Source organism: Orycteropus afer, unplaced genomic scaffold (assembly GCF_000298275.1).
Source record: "Orycteropus afer afer isolate SDZICR_OR568_19922 unplaced genomic scaffold, OryAfe1.0 scaffold00035, whole genome shotgun sequence".
Classification (NCBI taxonomy): Eukaryota; Metazoa; Chordata; class Mammalia; order Tubulidentata; family Orycteropodidae; genus Orycteropus; species Orycteropus afer.
Window position 1 is genome coordinate 17,661,077 of NW_006921622.1, and position 19,412 is coordinate 17,680,488.

At 37.1% G+C, this 19,412-nt stretch overlaps 1 protein-coding gene across 1 annotated transcript in view; it reads right to left on the minus strand.

The window, feature by feature from the left end:
- Nucleotides 1–10,394: 10,394 nt before the first annotated feature.
- LOC103193262 (protein adenylyltransferase SelO-like) overlaps nucleotides 10,395–19,412 on the minus strand; it is a gene marked incomplete at its 5' end in the record, with an annotated part of 95,354 nt that continues 86,336 nt past the window's right edge. The window contains 2 exon segments of the mRNA XM_042780343.1: nucleotides 10,395–10,517; nucleotides 12,607–12,686. Coding sequence (XP_042636277.1) covers nucleotides 10,395–10,517; nucleotides 12,607–12,686 — 203 coding nt within the window.

The window sequence follows — 19,412 nt, forward strand, 5'->3', positions numbered from 1 at the left end:
TCAAGCATAACTCAAAATGCACAAAGGGCCGAAGAGAAACCAGATGATTGGAACCTTCTAAAAATTAAATTTTTATGTGCTTCCAAAGACTTCTCCAAAAGAATAAAGAGAAAACCCACAAAGAAAAAAATATTTGGCAACAACATATCTGACAAGGGACTTATCTCTAAAATTTGTAGAAATCTCCAACACCTCAATAAAACCCGTTGGGTTTTGAAGGTGGTAAGTACTTACAAAAAGGTAGATTGCCCTGTCTTCCTCCCACAGAGTGGCTACTAGATTTAAATTGCCAACTTTCTGGTTAGAAGTCAAATGCCTTAGGCACTGTGCCACCAGACCTCTTTTTAAAAGGATATTCTTATGCAAATTACCTAGTTCTTTGTATGAGCATAATCTAGTTTCAACCATAGTCTTCCTGAAGGTAGAGTGCCCCTCCCTAGGTGTGTCCTTGAACTTGTCTATGCATAGCCACAATGCTAGTTTAATGGTCAGAAAGAACCCAAATGGCATCTGAAACTTATGTCAAGCTTCAGAGTGGAGTTAGGGCTCCCACTACAAGAACACAGCTTTCCACAAACCAACTGTTTAAAATTTAAGCTCTAATATAGCTGCTATGAGTCAGAATCTACTCATTGACAACAGGTTGGGTTTGGTTTTTGGAGGGACCCACTGGAGTCCCTTGTTGGTGAGTATGATTAACATGCTTGGCTGCCAGACAAAAGATTGAAAGTTCAAGTCCACCCAGAGGTTCCTTGAAAGAAAGTCCTGGTGATCAACTTCTGAAAAATCTGCCACTGAAAACGCTATGGAGCACAGTTCTACTCTGACACACATACAAGGTCTCCATGAATTGGAGTGAGTGACAAGTGTTTGTTTGTTTCAAGGGATTCATCACTGGAGATAAAGAGGAATCAGAGAGTAGGACCTGAGGGACTAGGGAGGGGGGAGGAAAGTTGTGTTTGTGTGTGTTACAAAAATCCCCAGCAAGTGTCACTTCAAGCATATTCCCAACTTTACAGTGAAGGAAACAGACCTGAAGATTTGCTTAATCCTCTGCTTGCAAAAGACAGCATAAAAATATAGGAGGCTGACAACTGGAAAGGAGGCAGATGATGAGTGCATAAGTGCTGCCAACTAGCAAACAGAGGAGCACAGTATCCTGCTTACTAAGATACATCCAAAGAAAACAAAAATCTTGGGTGAATCACTCCAACATACAATCACCAATTAAATATAAACACAAAAAATGTCACAATGTCTCAGAGATTAAAAAAAAAAAAACATCAGAATCCACAAAGGAAGCAAGATAAAGCAATAGAAACAAGGGACCTGGATACAGACCCAGAACACATTCCTGAGGAAGAACCATCACTGGAACTCCTTGATAGGGAATTCAAAAGAATTATATTTAGGTACCTTCAAAGGATTGAGAGACAGATCAAGGAAAACACTGACAAAATTGAGGAAAACAAAATCCTAGAACAATTTCAGGAGACAAGAACAAAATGACAAAATAAATGAAAAAATTAGAAATGATATAAAATCTACAGAGAGAAATCCACAAGATTAATACTAAATTCTCAGAAATAGATTGAACGGACAAAGGAGTAGAACTGAATTAATGAAAGACAGAATTAGTGAGACTGAAGACAAATACCTCAATACTTCTTTGGAAAGGATCAATCAGAAGAAAGATCAAGACAAAATGAAGAAAGCCTAAGATTCTTTGGGGATACCATCAAAAGGAATAACCTTTGAGTAATTGGAATTCCAGAACAGGAAGAGACAGACAAAACCAGAGAGAAAACTGCTGAAGATTTATTGTAGGAAAATTTCCCTGATATGATGAAAGATGAGATTGCATCCATTCAAGAAGCCCAAGGAACCCCACACATGATAGAACCCAAAAGAAAATCACCAACAGATATCATCAAAATCAAAGACAAAGACAGGATCCTGAAACCAGCATGGGAAAATGAAGTTACCTGCAAAGGGAAACCAATGAGACTAAGCTTGTATTTCTCAGCAGAAACTATTCAGGCAAAAAGGCAACAGAATGGTACATATAAAACCTTGAAAGAAAATAATTTCCAACCAAGAATTATATACCCAACAAAATTGTCCCTCAAATATGATGGTGAAATTAGGGTATTTCCAGATAAGTAAAAATTAAGGGAATTTGTTAAAACCAGACCAACCTTACAAGAGATGCTAAAGGGAGTCCTTTGGACAGAGAACCAACAACAGCAAACAACAACCGATCATTAACACACATGATGATATAATCCAGAAACCAACTCAGTTATGGAAGTATCTGAAGTAAATAAGCCTATAAGATTGTAAACAGGGAACCAGAGACATCAATTGGCAAATGAGGACAACTACAAACCAAAAAGAGGGAAAAAATAGGGTAGTTACAGAATTCCTAAGTGGTGAGGAAGTCAAGACAATTGCAAGATAGAATGGACTGTTCTAAACTTGGGGAGAAAATTATAAATCACAGGGTAACTTCTGTGAAAAATTATAAAATTTCACATCAAAATAAAAAAGAGGGCAAGCACAAACATTTAGCAAATACTAAAACAACAGCAATGAAGAAAGTGATAACACAATTCATAAACAAAATAAGCTTAACACAGTACATTACTTGGAACAAAGAAATCAGCAACATCACACACACACACACACAAACCACTTAACAAAATAACAGCAACAAATTCATACTTGTTGATAATTACATTGAATGTCAATGGATTAAATGCACCACTCAAGAGATGTAAAGTTGCAGACTGGATAAGAAAACATAACCCATCAATATGCTGCCTACAAGAGACACACCTTCCATAAACACAAATAGACTAAAAATCAAAGGTTGGAAAAAGATGTATCAAGCAAATGGCAATAAAAAAGAACAGCAGTGGCAATATTAATTTCTGATAAAATTGACTTTAAGACAAAAACCACCATAAGAAACAAGAAAGGACATTAAATAATGATTAAAGAATCGACTGAACAAGAGGCAGAATACAAGACCAACATACAAAAATCAGTTGGATTCCTCTACACCAGCAAAGAGACTGTTGAAAAGGAAATAAGGAAATCAGTAACATTTACAACAGCTACCAAAAATATAAAATACTTGGGAATAAATCTTCGCAGGGACACAAAAGACCTGTCCAAAGAAAACTACAAAACACTACTTCAAGAAACCATAAGAGATCTACATAAATGGAAGAACATACCATGCTCATGGATAGGAAGACTGAACATTGTGAAAATGTCAATACTACCCAAAGCAGTCTATACATTCAGTGCAATCCCAATCCAGATCCCATCAACATTCTTTTAAGTATATGGAAAAAAACAATTACTAATTTTATATGGAAAGGAAAGAGACCTCGGATAAGCAAAGCACTATTGTAGAAGAAGAACAAAGTAGGAGGTCTCATACTCCTAGATCTCAAAACCTATTATACAGCCATAATAGTCAAAACTGCCTGGTATTGGTACAACGAAAGATACATAATCTAATGGAATAGAATTAAGAACCCAGAAATGGATCCATTGACCTACGGTCAGCTGATTTTTGACAAAGGGCTGAAATCCATTACATGGAGAAGAGATGGTCTCTTTAATAAATGGTGCCGGCAAAAGTAGCTATCCATTTACAGAAAAATGAAACAAGATCTATGCCTCACACCATACACAAAAACGAACTCCAGATGGATCAAAGACTTAAATGTGAAACCTAAAACTATAAAGTTCCTCAAGGAAAAAATAGGGGTAAATTTAAGGGCCCTAATTTATTGCATAAATAGACTGTCAAGCATAACCCAAAATGCACAAATAAGCAGAAGATAAACTGGATGAATGGGACATTCTAAAAATTAAATTTTTATGTGCTTCCAAAGACTTCTCCAAAAGAGTAAAGAGAAAACCCACAAAGAAAAAATATTTGGCAACAACATATCTGACAAGGGACTTATCTCTAAAATTTATAGAAATCTCCAATACCTCAATAACAAAAAGACAAACAATGCAATTAAATAATGGGCAGAAGACATGAATATACACGTCACCAAAGAGCATGTTCAGGCGGCCAACAATCACATGAAGAAATCCTCATGATCATTAGCCATTAGAGAGATGCAAATCAAAACAACAATGAGATACCATCTGGCCCCAGCACTAATAGCAAAGTTCAACAAGACAGAAAATAAGAAATGCTGGCAAGGATGTGGAGAAACTGGGACTCTCATCACTGCTGATAGGACTATCAAATGATACAACCACTGTGGAAAGCAGCATGGTAATTCCTTAAAAAGTTGGAATTAGAAATACCTTTGCTCCAACAATCCCATTACTAGGTATATATCCTAAACAGGTGAGAGCCAGGACAAGAACAGATATATGCACACCCATGTTCATCACAGCATTATTTACAACAGCAAAAAGATGGAAACAACCTAAGTATCCATCAAAAGAAGAATGGATAACCAAATTGTGGTACATACACACAATGGAATATTATACTCTGGTAGTGTAGTGCCTAGGCACTTGACTGCTAACCAGAAGGCCAGCGGTTCAAACCCACCAGCCACTCCTCAGAAGGAACACAGGGCAATCTACTTCCGTAGTGATACTGCCTCGGAAACCCAAGGAGGGGTTGCTATGAGTCGGGGCCGACTCGACGGCACATAACAACAACAACAAAGAATAATGTAAAATCTGCAAAGCACTGCATAACATGGATGAACTTGGGGAACATTATGTTAAGTGAAATAAGTCAAATCACAGAAGGACAAATATTGTATTAGTTCACTATTGTAAAAAGTCAAGGAACGGTTTATAGATGGAAGGAAACTTTCTTTGTTGGTTACCAGGGCTGGGAGGCGAATGGAGGGAACACTGCAAAAAAATAAATAAAAATAAAAACAAATGAAAGAATAATGTAGAATATACAAAACACCACAAAAAGTGAATGAACTTGGAGGACATTATGCTAAGTGAAATAAGTCAATCATAGAAGGACAAATATTGTATTAGTTTATTATTGTAAAAAGTCACAAGTTTATATGTGGAGGGAAACTTTGTTGGTTACCAGGGGTAGGAGGGGAGTGGAGGGAACACTGCAAAAATAAAATAAATTTAAAAAAAAGAAGAAGATGTATTTGTACCCAAAGATATCTAAAGAGACTTAAGAGAATATTTTGGTTACCTAGTGCTACTCTGACAGGAATACACCGCAAATGGGATGAGTTTAACAAACAGGAGTTTATTCTTACAATTTGGAGGTGGTAAGTCCGAGTTCAAAGTGCCCCTCAGCCTTGGGCTTCAGCTCTGCCTCCTGTTCCTGGCCCACTGAAGCTGGAGGGTTTTCTTCACCAGCTGCTGGCTGCTGAGGCTGACAAACCCAAGGTCAACAAGTAACAAGCCACAGTCCTGATGTTATCAAACCACATGGCAGGCCATTAATTCAAGTCTATTAAAAGTCCCAAGATTGGCAGAGCATGGCAGGCTAGTGAACAACAATATGGCTACATGCAGGGTTCAAGCGTGCCATAAGTTAGAGACCATTCCAAAAGCTGCTTATATACAGGAAGCAGACCAAATCCCTAAGGCAGCTACTCAGCTGCCCACAGTAGATTCTACCATAGAGTTGATTACCAGTCTCATGAGGAATACTATATCCAGCAACTCAACCAGGCCCAGCCAAGTTGACACACAAACTCAACTACCACAGAGAGAATATAATTTAATCTCAATATAAAGTCCTTATTTGCATCCCAATTCAAATAAACAACTATAAAATATGATTATGACTATAATAACTTATAAAGTAATAAGAAAATGTAAAAACTTCCTGGATATTTGACTTGATGCATTAGAGAATTAGTGTTCATTTGTCTTAGATAATAATGGTATCCACCACCCATCTGTCAGTTTGTCAGTACTGTGGTAGCTTGTGTGTTGCCTTGATGCTAGAAGCAAACACCAGCAGGATGACAGGTTTCAGTAGAGATTTCAGACTAAGACAGTCTAGAAATAGAGGCTTAGTGATCTAGTTTTGAAAACTGCCCAGTGAAAACCCTATGGATCACAACAAAATATTGCCTGGAAAAATGCTGGAAGATAAGCCCCCTAGGTTGGAAGACACTCAAAATATACAGCAGCAACAACATTGGACTCAAGCATACCAACAGTCATGAAGATGACACAGGCTGGGCAACATTTTGTTCTGTTATAACATGGGGTCACCATGAGTTGGCACCAACTTAATGCAACTAACAACAAAAAATGATGGTATTGTTTGTGCATGCTTTTTTTCAGTCATTAACATTGGAAGACACATACAGAAATCTATGTGGATGGAATGAAACAAATGTCTTGGACTGTCTTAAAAATAATTGAAGATATGTAAATTATACATCAATTAAAACAGTAACTAAAGAACCCTGGTGGCACAGCAGTAAAGCGCTTGGCTGCTAACCAAATAGTCAGTGGTTCAAACTCACTAGCCACTCCCTGAGAAAAAAGATGTGGCAGTCTGCTTCTGTAAAGATTACAGCTTTGGAAACCCTATAGGGAAATTCTACTATGTCCTCTAGGCTATTAGTCAGAAGTGACACAACGGCAATAGGATTGGTTTTGCTTTTAAAAAAAAAACTAGGAACGTGGGAGGAATTGTATGGGGATGTCTATTAAACAAGATTGGCCACGCATTGATAATTAAAACCTAGCTGAATGGAAAATCATGTTCATTAAACTATTGTCTCTGCTTTAGTAAATGGTTGAAAATTACTATAATGGAGGGAAAAAAACCTCTAGGAGTACAATTAAACTATGTACTTATTAGATGTGCCTCAAAGTGTTAAGTACATAGTAAGTACTAGATCAATACTTGCTAATTCATTTTGGTTAATAGATTGTCTTATCAAATCAGTGATTGAAAATCTCCCAACAAAAAAAGTCCTGAACCAGATGGCTTCACTGGGGAATTCTACCAAACACTGAGAGAAGAATTGACATCAATATTGTTTAAACTCTTCCAAAAGACAGACAAGCTTGAAGGAATGCTCCCTAATTTATTCTATGAAACAAACATAACCCTGATACCTAAACTTGACAAAGATGTCTCAAAAAAAGAAAACTACAGGCCACTATCTATTATGAATATATGTGCAAAAACCCTCAACAAAGTACTAATGAACAGAATCCAACAACATATTAAGAGTCATACAGAATGACCAAGTGAAATGAATTCCAATAAGGCAGAGATGGTTCATCATTAGACAATCAATCAGTGTAGTATACCCCATCAGTAGAACAAAGGCAAAGAACTACATGATCATCTCTATATGCAGAAAAAAGAAAAAAAATCTGATAAAATCTAATACCCTTTCTTGATGAAAACATGAAAGACGACTGGAATAAATGGTATTGTAAATGGAATAGAAGGGAAATTCTTCACTATGATTCATGGCACATATGAAAAGCCAGCAACCAACATTATACTTAACAGAGAAAGACTGAGAGCTTTCCTCTTGAAATCAGGAATAAGACAAGGGTACCTGTTCCCACCACTTCTATTTAACATTGTATTAGAAGTCCTAGCCAGATTAGTAAGACAAGAAAAAGAAATAAAAGGTATCCAGATTGAAAAAGAACAAATAAAATTATCTCTATTAATGGATGATATGATCCTATATTCAGAAACATCTCAAGAGTCAACAAGAAAACTTCTAGAACTAATAGAAGAATTCAGCAAAGTTGCAAGGTTCAAGGTCAACAAACAAAAAACAATTGGCCTTCTACTATACATCAGCAATGAGAAATCTGAAGGGAAATTAAGGAAACAATTCCATTTACAATAGCATCTAAGAGATAAAATACCTAGGAATAAATCTAACCAAGGACACGAAAGACTTATACAATGAAAATTATAAAACACTGCTAAAAGAGATTAAAAAAGAATTAAATAAATGGAAAGATGTTCCATGTTCAATGACTGGAAGACTTAGTATTGTCAAGATGTCAATATTACCTCAAGTGATGTATAGATTCAACACAATTCCAACCAAAATTCTAACAGTCTTCTTTACAGAAATAGAAAAACCAATCCTCAACTGTGTATCAAATGGCAAGACCAAATTCACTGCCACTGAGTGTCAATTTCAACTCTTAGCAACCTCCTTTGGGTTTCCAAAGCAGTAAATCTTTATAGAAGTAGATCGCTTAGTCTTCCTTCTGTGGAGTGGCTAGTGGGTTTGAATCGCCAGCCTTCTTGTTAGCAGTCAAATGTCTTAGGCACTACACCACCAGAGCTCCTTATATCAAATGGCAAGAGGCACCAAAAATCTAAAACAATGTTGAAAGAGAGGAACAAAATAGGAGGACTCACACTTCCTGATTTTGAAACATACTATATAACTGCAATAAGGAGCTCTGGTGGCACAGTGTCTAAGGCATTTGACTGCTAACCAGACGGCTGGCGACCCACTACCCACTCCACCGAAGGAAAACTGGGCAATCTACCTCCGTAAAGATTTACCGCCTTGGAAACAGAAAGGGGATCGCTATGAGTTGGAATTAACTTGATGGCAGTGAGTTTGGTTTGGTTTTATACAACTACAATAATCAAAACTGCCTGGTACTAGTATAAAAATAAAGACATACTCCAAGGGAACAGAATTGAGAATCTGGAAATAAACTCACACATCTATGGTCTACTGATTTTTTATAAGAGTGATAAGTCCATTCAATGGGGAAAGAAGTATTATATTCAATATGTAATTCAATAAATTGGATTTCCACATGCAGAAAAATAAAAAAATGCTTCAAACCACACATAAAAACAAATTCAAAATGGGTTAAGGACCTAAATGTGCCAACTATAACCATAAAATTCATAGAAGAACAAGCAGAGGCAACACCGTCAGGCCAAGCTTTCAACGATGGATTGTCTAATGTAGTAACAAAAGCACAAACACAAAAGACAAAACAAATGAGACCTTATAAAAATTAAAAACTTTTGTTTGTTAACTTGATAAAAAAGTGAAAAACAAGCTACTGACTAGGAGAATATATTTAGAAACCATTTATATGACAAGAATCTGAGAGCCAAAATATATTTAAAGCTTCTGTAACTCAACAACAAAAAGACAACCCAGTCATAAAATGGGCAAAGGGCTTGAACAGACATTTCAGCACAGAGGACATTCAAATAGCCAGCAAACACATGAAAGATGCTCAGCACCATCAGCTATCAGAGAGATGAAAATCAAAGCCACAGTGAGATACCATTTCACTCCACTAAGATGCCTAAGATAATCAAAGAAAGAAAAGAAAAAATGTTGACAAGGAGGTGGGAAAATTGGAGCCCTTATCTATTGTTGGTAGGAATGCAAAATGGTATGACCATTGTAGCAAACAATGTGGCAATTCCTCAAAAAATAAAAACAGAACTACCACATGACCCAGCAATTCCACTCCTAGGTATACACCCAAATGACTTGAAAGCAGAGACTAAAATAGAGACTTGTAATGCTCATTGCAGCACTACTGACAACAGCCAAAAGGTGGAAACAACCTAAATGCCTATCAATAGATAAATGGATAGAGAAAATGTGTAATATACATACAATGGAATACTATTCATCCAGTAGGGTAAACAAAGTCTTAATACATGCTACAATATGGATGGAGCTTGAAGACATTGAGCTAAATAAGCCAATCACAAAAGGATAAATTTGTATGACCTCACTTACATAAAAAGACAAGAAAAGGCAAATGTAGAAAACAAAGTTTTAGAGGGAGAAAGTAAAAGGGGTTAATGGTGATGGAAAGAGTATACTGATTAAGGGTGGGGTTGCAAAGCCAATTACTATAATTGATATCAAGACATCATACACTTGAAAAAAGTTGAATTGGAAAAATGCTTGTGATAAATATATTTGAAATGACGAAAAGAGTAGCTGCTGAGGCTGCTTATGTATAATCGAATACCTCATGGGATTTGGTTTCCTGGTTTAGAGGTTTAGAGTCATAGTTTCATGGGACATCCCATATCTTGTCATGTATATTCTCAACAACAAAATAAATAAAATTTTGAAAAAAGAAAAGATTGTCTTAAGAATTCTTAGTCATTGAAAATAACTCATATGGTTGACCAAATACATCTTGTTACTCTATTAAAGCTATTCATCAGAACAAAAAAGATCACAAAGATGTTTCAAAGAACCATTTTATTTGCCTAAAAAATACTTTTTTATATAATCATTATTAATAAATGTGGGATTATTATCAAAATATACATAGTCATTAAGGATTTATCAATTAAATTATTTTGTGTTTAATTCAATAATAAAACTATTTCTCAATTTATTTTGCCCAAATTAAGATGAACAGCTAACTCTGAGATCTTTTGCCCAAGAAGGAGTAGGTGAGGAATAGCCTGCTTTCTCAGCTGCAGAATGTTCCTGGAAAGGGCGCTGAAGAACTTGCTGGAGAAGATGGACCTAGTAAACAATTTAAGTAGGTAAATACAGATTTCCTCAGGGCCATTATTAATTTCCTAAAATATACCAGTTTATAAAAACTAGTAATTCTAATTAGTTTCTAAAGTGGCAAATTAATTTTCAATTTGCTTTAAAATGTTTATACCTTTTATATTTTATTAAAACCTCAACTACTGTCATTAGTTAAAATTTCTTATTATTCCTTAAGCACTACTTTTGGGCTAAAACAGGAAAGTGAATACTTAAGTTTCCTGAAGACTACAACTATCTCCCAGAAATTCCAAGATTCCTTTAGAGCATTAGGAAGAGGATTATAATTTTCTAAAATATTTACAAAAAAGAAAGAGGGTGGCAATTATTTGCAATCTTTCCAAATTCACCAATTTTTCCTAAGTATGGTGACTCTTGTAAGGCAGGTTTATGCAGGAACGTTGGAAACAACCCTGCAAGGGTTGGTACAAGAAATACTGGATTTTGTGCAGCATGATGCTACTAAGCCAATTCAAGTTACGCTTCACTGGCTGTCCTGGCATCTGAAAATGTGGCTCTTACTTTGCATCTGAGCTTTACTGCCAGCATGGACTGTTGCAAGGTTTCCTGCAAACGAGGAACACCTGATCTTACCCTATTGCTAAGCTATGGTTCTTATCACATCTTTCTGAGAAGACGGAGGCCAAATGTGTCCTGTTTTAGGATCATGAATGTTTACTTGAACCCAAGAAGAACCCAGTCATAGGCACAGCATCAATACTCATATGATATACAAATATATAATATAAATATATAATACAAATATAATTTGGAAAAAGGAAGAAAATAGGAGAGGAACAAAAGAAAGGGAAGGGAGGCAGGCCAACAAAACAACTAGTTAAACACTAGTTAGTTACCCTAGATTAGATAAATTTATCTAAAGAAAAATGCTGAGTTATCTCCCTTCCCTTTGTTTTTCCTTAATAACACAAAAAGAATGAATTCTAAAATATTTTACTTTCTGAAGTAAAAACCCAGAATTGTCAGAAATGAAAGGTCAATGACACGTTACATGTTAGAAACAATTTTTTTTTTCTCATGCCACCTCTGGTCAATTAATTGGCAATGACTACATTATATGCTGTGATGAGAATAATTCTGAGGTGATGGTCAGTTTTACAGAGAAGGAGTGCCATGATCATTAACAAAGTCTTCTCTGAGTTCAGGACAGGAGAATGGCAGCACAAGTGCTAGGGCTATGCCTGCTCTAAAAATAACTTATGTACACTGCATTACTAACTATGCCAGTTAATTATGAAACGTTTTATACAAAGAAGGTATACAAAATAATTTAATGAACACCTAGGTATCTCCATTCATTTTATTGAAAGTAAAATACTTCCAATATGGTTGAAGTCAAGTAACCTTCCCTAATCCAAATTTATTCCTTACTGAAAAGTAATCACTGTCCTAAATTAGATTTTTATCAACCTTTTATATTTTGTTATACTTTTATTATATACACACATATCCCTAAAAAATATATACATAGCATAGCTTTTCACAGTATATTTAAGTGGTAACACATTGTACGTATTCCTTTGTGGCTTGCTTGTTTTGCTTAAATGTTAAGCATCTGACTTTCTTCCATGCTAATGCATGTAGCTCTAGTTTACTCATCTTCACTGTTGTCAAGAAATTAATTTAAAATGGGTCTAGACTGGTGACACCATACATACATGACAGAAGCAAATGCTAATTCCCTTGAAGAGATGCACCTTCAAATTAGTTTTCACTGGATTTCAAACATGAGATTAAAATTAAAATTCCAAACCAAAACCATAAATAGCAGAATCAGACACTCAAAAGTTCAAATAATGTAAATATATGTTATTCAATTGAATATTGTAATGTTTAAATACATAAAAAAACAAATAGAAATATGAGAAAATTATTTTCAGTTTTAAAAAAGCAAGAGACACAAGGCAGAGAGGATTCTGGGAAATGGTATTGGCAATAGTATAGTTTTGCATATCTACAAATATAATAAATGTATTTCAAACATGGAGTGTTTTAAATTATTTAAAAAAAATTAATAAAGATAAGTCAACCACCTTACCTCTGAAAAGTCATTCATTTCCGCTTTTTGCACTGCAGATTCTGCCATCCAGTTTTTCAGCACATATCTAGGATTGACACCTAAACAAGTGTGAGAAAGTACATCTTAGTACAAGAAATTACTAAATCAAAATGGGCCATATTTCCTCACCACTGAAATTAAACAACGTCTCAAAACTTTGCTGGAAGGCTCAAAAGAGAAAAAAGTGTCACCATTAGTTAATTATGATTGTTTATAAGCAATGCACAGCATTTATTTATGGGATAGAAACATTTTGAGTGACTTATTTTTTAATGCATTTTATTGAAATATAATTTATGTACAGTGAAATACACAAAACCAAAGTGACATGGGTCAATGCATATATATAGATATAGATATAAATTTTTTTTTTTTGCAGTATTCCCTCCGTTCCCCTACCACCCCTGGCAACCAACAAAGAAAGTTTCCCTTCATATATAAACCTTTCCTTGACCCTCCACAACAACGAACTAATACTATATTTGTCCTTCTGTGATTGACTTATTTCACTCAGCATAATGTCCTCCAAGTTCATCCATATTATGCGGTGTTTTGCAGCCTCTACATTATTATTTAGTGCTGTGTAGCATTCCATTATGTGTATATACCATAGTTTGTTTGGTCATCCACTCTTCTGCTGATGGGCATGTAGGTTGTTTCCATCTTTTAGCTATTGTAAAATAATGCTGCAATGAACATGAGTGTTTATATATCTGTTCCTGTCCTGGTTCTCACCTCTCTAGGATATATACCTAGTAATGGGATTGCTGGGCCAAATGGATCTCCAATTCCAGCTTTCTAGGGAGTCACCATATTGCTTTCCACAGTGTTTGGATCACTTCACAGTCCAACCAGCAGTGTATGAGTGTCCCAGTCTCTCCATATCCCTGCCAGCATTTGATTTTCTGTCTCGTTGAACCTTGCCATCAGTGCTGGGGTGAAATGGTATCTCATTGTTGTTTTGATTTGCATCTCTCTGATAGCCAATGATTGTGGGTGTCTCTTCATGTATTAGCTAGCCACCTGAATATCCTCCTTCGTGAAGTGTCTATTAGTGTCTTCTGTCCATTTTTCAATTGGATTGTTAATCCTTTTGCTGTTGATGCATTGAAGTTTTTTTATAAATCTTTAGAGATAAGTCCCTTGCCAGATATGTAATTATTGGCAAAAATGAATTTGTTGCTGTCATTTTTGTTATATGCTTTTTTGTAGTGTTGATTTCTTTGTTCCATATAATTTTCTATGTTGAGTGCATTTTGTTTACGAATCGTGTTATCACTTCCTTCGTTGCTATTGTTTTAGTATTTGCTAAATATTTGTGCTGGTCCTCTTTTTTTCTTTTGATGTGAAGGTTTATCATTTTTCTTTGAGGTTACCCTGTGATTTATAATTTTCTTCCCCAGTTTAGAACAGTCCATTCTATCTTGTAGTTATCTTGACTTCCCTACCATCTAGAAGTTCTGTAACAACACAGTTTTTTCCCTCTTCTTGGTTTGTAGTTGTCCTCATTTGTCAATTGATGTCTCTGGTACCTTGTTTACAATCTTGTAGGCTTATTTACTTTGGATACTTCCATAGCTGGATTGGTTTCTGGGTTATATCATGTGTGAAGATCGTCAGTTGTTGTTGGCTGTTGTTGCTTCTGTGCCCAAAGGACTCCCTTTTGCATCTCTTGTAAGGTTGGTCTGGTTTTTAACAAATTCCCTTAATTTCTGCTTATCTGAAAATGTCCTAATTTCACCATCATATTTAAGGGACAGTTTTGATGGGTACATTATTCTTGGTTGGAAATTTTTCTCTTTCAGGGTTTTATATATACCAACCCATTGTCTTCTTGCCTGCATGGTTTCTGCCGAGAAATCCAAGCTTAGTCTTATTGGTTGCCCCCTGTAGGTATCTTTTCATTTTTCCTATGCTGCTCTCATGGTTCTTTCTTTGTCTTTGATGTCGGTGAGTTTGATGATGATATGTCTTGGTGATTTTCTTTTGGGGTCTATCCTGTTTGGGATCACTGGACTTCCTGAATGGATATATTCTCATCTTTCAGCATACCAGGAAAATTCTCTTCCAACAAATCTTTGACCATTTTCTCTTTGGTTTTATTTGTCTCTTCCTGTTCTGGAATTCTGATGACACATGACACATAGGTTATTCCTTTTGATGGTATCCCACATGAACCTTAGGCTTTCTTCATTTTGTCTTGATCTTTTTTCTGATTGATCCCTTTCCAAAGAAGTGTTCAGGTACTTGCCTTCAATCTCACCGATTTTGTCTTCCATTGATTCAATTCTGCTCTTTAGCCCATTCAATGAGTTATCTATTTCTGAAAATTTAGTATTAATCTTCTGGATTTCTGTCTGTAGATTTTGTATCATTTCTAATTTTTCATTTATTTTGTCGTTTTGTTCTTGTATTGTCTTTCAAAATTGTTCTAGGGTTTTCTCTGTGTATTCCTTGATCTGTCTCTCAATTTGTTGAAGATACCTAAATATAATTCTTTAGAATTCCTTATCAGGGAATTCCAATGCTGCATCTTCCTCAGGAATATGTTTTAGGTCTGTATCATGGTCCCTTGTTTCTCCTGCTTTATCTTGCTTCTTTGTGTGGACTGTGATGCTCTGTTGCCTCTGAGGCATTGTGACATTTTTGTGTTTATATTTAATTGGTAATTTTATGTTGGAGTGACTTGCCCACGATTTTCATTTTCTTTGTATGTTATCTACGCAAACAGGGTACTGTGGTGTGCTCCTCTATTCACTAGTTGACAGCATTTATATAGTCACCAACTGTCTCCTTTCCTGTTGTCAGCCTCTTGTATGTCCCTGCTGACCCTGGCAAACAGAGCCTATTCCTAGGTCCCTGGAATCCGAATGAGAATGCTATCACTTTAAAATCCAAAATGGTTGCCACTTGTAAAGATTCGAAATGGCTGTGCCCTCAGTCACTTTAAATATCCAAAATGGCTGCCACTTATAAACATTCAAAATGACTGCGCCCTCAGTCACTTTAAATATCCAAAATGGCTGCTACATGTAAACAATCAATATGGCTGTGCCCTCTGGACAGCAGAAAGTCAACAGCTCAGGTTGTCTCCCTCCTTGCTGTTTCCCTCCCTAGTCATAGGCCACCAGTGCTGTCATCCCTGCAGCCCTTGGTGACCAACGGCGAATTCTCAGGTCCCAACACCACTTGGAAATATTGAGGCTGTTGGTCCTATCAGGGTAGCTGACAGTCCACAGCTCCAACCGTCTGTGTACTCACTGTTTTCGTTCAGGTTTTTCCACTAGTTGGTGCCTAATCCACTACTGTATAGCTCCTTTCAAAGCTCAGGGCTCCAGGATTATCTTCCGTATCTCTGTCAATTGATTTTTCTTTTCTTTGTTGAACAGGGTCTGTATTGCTTGTCTGCCTATTCCTCCATCTTACCAGAAATCTCCTTGAATGACTTCTGAGTATTATGTTTTGCCTTTTTATAAGGTTTTCACTGGCCAATTCTTTGAGAAGTGGATGGCCCCTTCCTTTTTCCAAGTCTGGATTAGCCTTAGTCTTAATCTGTCCTGGAGGAAGTACAGCCGGAATACTCCTTAGAACCAAGAATGGCCATACTTTGTCTCACCTACTTTGGTCATATTGTCAGAAGGCACCAGTCCCTGGAGAAGGATATCATGCTTGGTAAAGTGGAGGGTAGGAGCTCTGGTGGTGTAGTGCCTAAGGCATTTGACTGCTAACCAAAAGGTTGGTGGTTCAAACCCACCAGCCACTCCACAGAAGAAGACTGGGCAACCTACCTCCATAAAAATTTACCACTTCAGAAACCCAAAGGGTGTTGTCATGAGTCGGAATCAACTCAATGGCAGTCAGTTTGGTTTGCTTTTTCTTTATAAAGTGGAGGGTCAGAGAAAAAGGGAAAGATCCTCAACAAGATGGATTAGCACTGCAACAATGGCCTCAAGCATATCAATAATTGTGATAGTGGCAGAGGACTAATCAGTGTTTTGTTCTGTTGTGCATAGGACTGCTATGTATCAAAACCAACTTGATAGCACCTAACAACACAACAACATTATTTAAGCACTTATCATATGCCAGTCATTATCTCACTGAATTTGTACAACAACCTATGATGTAAATACATTTTATTGATGAAGAAACAAAAATTAAGAGACATGAAGTGGATAGGAATGTGCTAAACCTGGATTGTTGTGATGACTGCACAATTTTGTAAGTTTAACATAAAAACAAGCACTGAATTAAACACTTAAAATGAATGAATTTCATGGCATGTAAATCATAATTCAACAAAGCTATTAAAAATATGTAGACACCCAAAGAGAGAGAAATAGAGAGATATTCTTAATGCATCTGGGAAATAAATAGCAGAACTAGAACTGAAGCACAGTTAACAATCAAGAATCAATGGTACACTGCCTCTCTAATAGCAGTAAACTTAGGAGCAGCTCAAGTTTTCCATATTGATTCAAAGACTTCAATAAATGGTATGTCCTTCTTACATATTCATTTCTTTATGTTTGCCTAATTTTAATTCCATATCCCTGGTATACACAGTTAATGTAAATGTTTGAAATCTATTTTTATTTTCATTTAAACATCAATTAGATATGTAATAATGATAATATATGGAAGTATCACTTTAAAATTTGAATGAACTCTTATTATGAAGCCAACCAAAATAAAAAACTCCACTGCCCTGTGAGGAAAAAGATTTTTGCCTTCTTTGAGTACATGGTGTTCAGCATTATTTATTCTCTAAATCAACAGATCCCAGCCTGCAGCCCTGAGCCCACTAAACTTCTTTTATTTTAGTAATGTCATCGACCCTGTCATAATCAAACAAATCCAAATACTGAAAACTGCCACCACATTTTCTTATCTCTTGGCTGCTCAGATTGCCTATATTGGGGGGGGGGGCAGGGAACCACTGCCATTGAGTCGTTTCTGACTCACAGTGACCCCTCCTTGGGTTTCCAAGGCAGTATGTCTATGGAAGTAGATAGTCCAATCTTCCTTCTGAGGAGTGGCTCGTGGGTTTGAACAACCAGCCTTCCGGTTAGCAGTAAAATGCCTTAGGCACTACGCCACTAGAGTTCCCCATATTCTGAAGTGTTCCATAAATTCTCTATAATTGCCCAAATGAACATAAGTGGCTGGCAACTAAATGTATGCTGAACCCCAAATAGATTACTCATTCAATTGTAAAAACTAAACTTGCTTTTATTTCTACAACAATGTCTTGAGTTCAAAAAGCAATCCCGTTGGCTATTTTGGTTACCTCTCATGCTGCTCTGACAGGTGGTGGTGGTTGTTATGTGCTGTCGAGTCGGACCCGACTCATAGCAACCCCTCCTTGGGTTTCCAAGGCAGTGTCACTACAGAAGTAGACTGCTCCATCTTAGACCGCAAATAGGATGGCTTGAACAAACTGGAGTTTATTCTCTTACAGTTTTGGAGGCTAGAACTCCGAGTTCAAAGTGCCAGCTTCTAGGGGCTGGGTGAAAGCCCCTAGACCTCAGGCTTCAGCTCTGCCTCCTCCTCCTGGTTCACTGAAGCTGGGGGCTTTCTTCTCTCAGGCAGCTGCTGACTGTTGAGGCTGACAAACCAAAGGTCAACAAGTAAAAAGGCACAGTCCCAATATTACCAAACTCCATGGCAGGCCATTGATTCAAGCCCATTAAAAGTCCCAAGAGGGGGAAAGCATGGCAGGCTGCTGAATGAGGACTTGAGTATATGCAGGGTCCAAGCATGCCAAAAAGCTGTACACTATTCTCAAAGCTTCTCATATACAAGAAGCAGACCACATCCCTAAGCAGCTACTCAGTTGCTTGTGCCAGATTCCACCATGGACTTGATTGCCAGTCTCATCATGGGGAGTAACTAACGACATCCAGCTGCCCAGCCACTCAAAACCAGGCCCAGCCAAGTTGAGATATAACCTTAACTACCACAGTAACCTAGTAGAGAAAGTTAGCATCACCATTTCATCTGCATGAATCTGCCATCCTGATGACACACACTAGTTCTCGGTGATAGTTAGGTAATATGTCAACTTGACTGGGCTTGGTTTTTGGGGGTTTTTTTTTGTGTGTGATTTGGGTGAAAATTTAGAGCAAATTCACTTTCCATACAGCAGTTCACATACACTTTGTCTCATGTGGGCCTGGTTTTGAGTGACTGGGCAGCTGGTTGTAGTTATGCCTCATGATGAGATTGGTAATCGACTCCATGGGGGAACCTACTGGAGCAGTTGAATAGCTGCCTTAGGGATGGGTGGGGGGGGGCATTTGGCTTCCACTATATAAGGAGGAGTTTTGAGAAAGGTCTCTACAGCTTTTTGGCACGCTTGGACCCTACATGTAGCTGAGTCTTCATTGAGCAGCCTAACATGTTTCTTGCTGATCTTAGGACTGTCTCTGGACTTCAACTAGTGGCCTGCCATGTTGTTTGGTAATACTGGGACTTTACAATTTTATTTGTCAACTTTAGCCTTGTTAGCCTCAGCAGCCAACAGCTGCCTGAGTGAAGGGACACATCTAGCTCCACTGGGCCAGAAGCAAGAGGCAGAGCTGAAGCCCGAGGTTGAGCAGCTTTTACCCAGCCCTTAGAGCCTGGCACTTTGAACCCAGACTTCCAGCCCCCAAACCTGTAAGAGAATCAAGACCTGTTTTTCAAAACAATCCAATTAAAAAATGGGCAGAAGACATGAATAGACACTTCACCAAGGAGGATATTCAAGCAGCCAACAAACATATGAAGAAATGCTCACGATC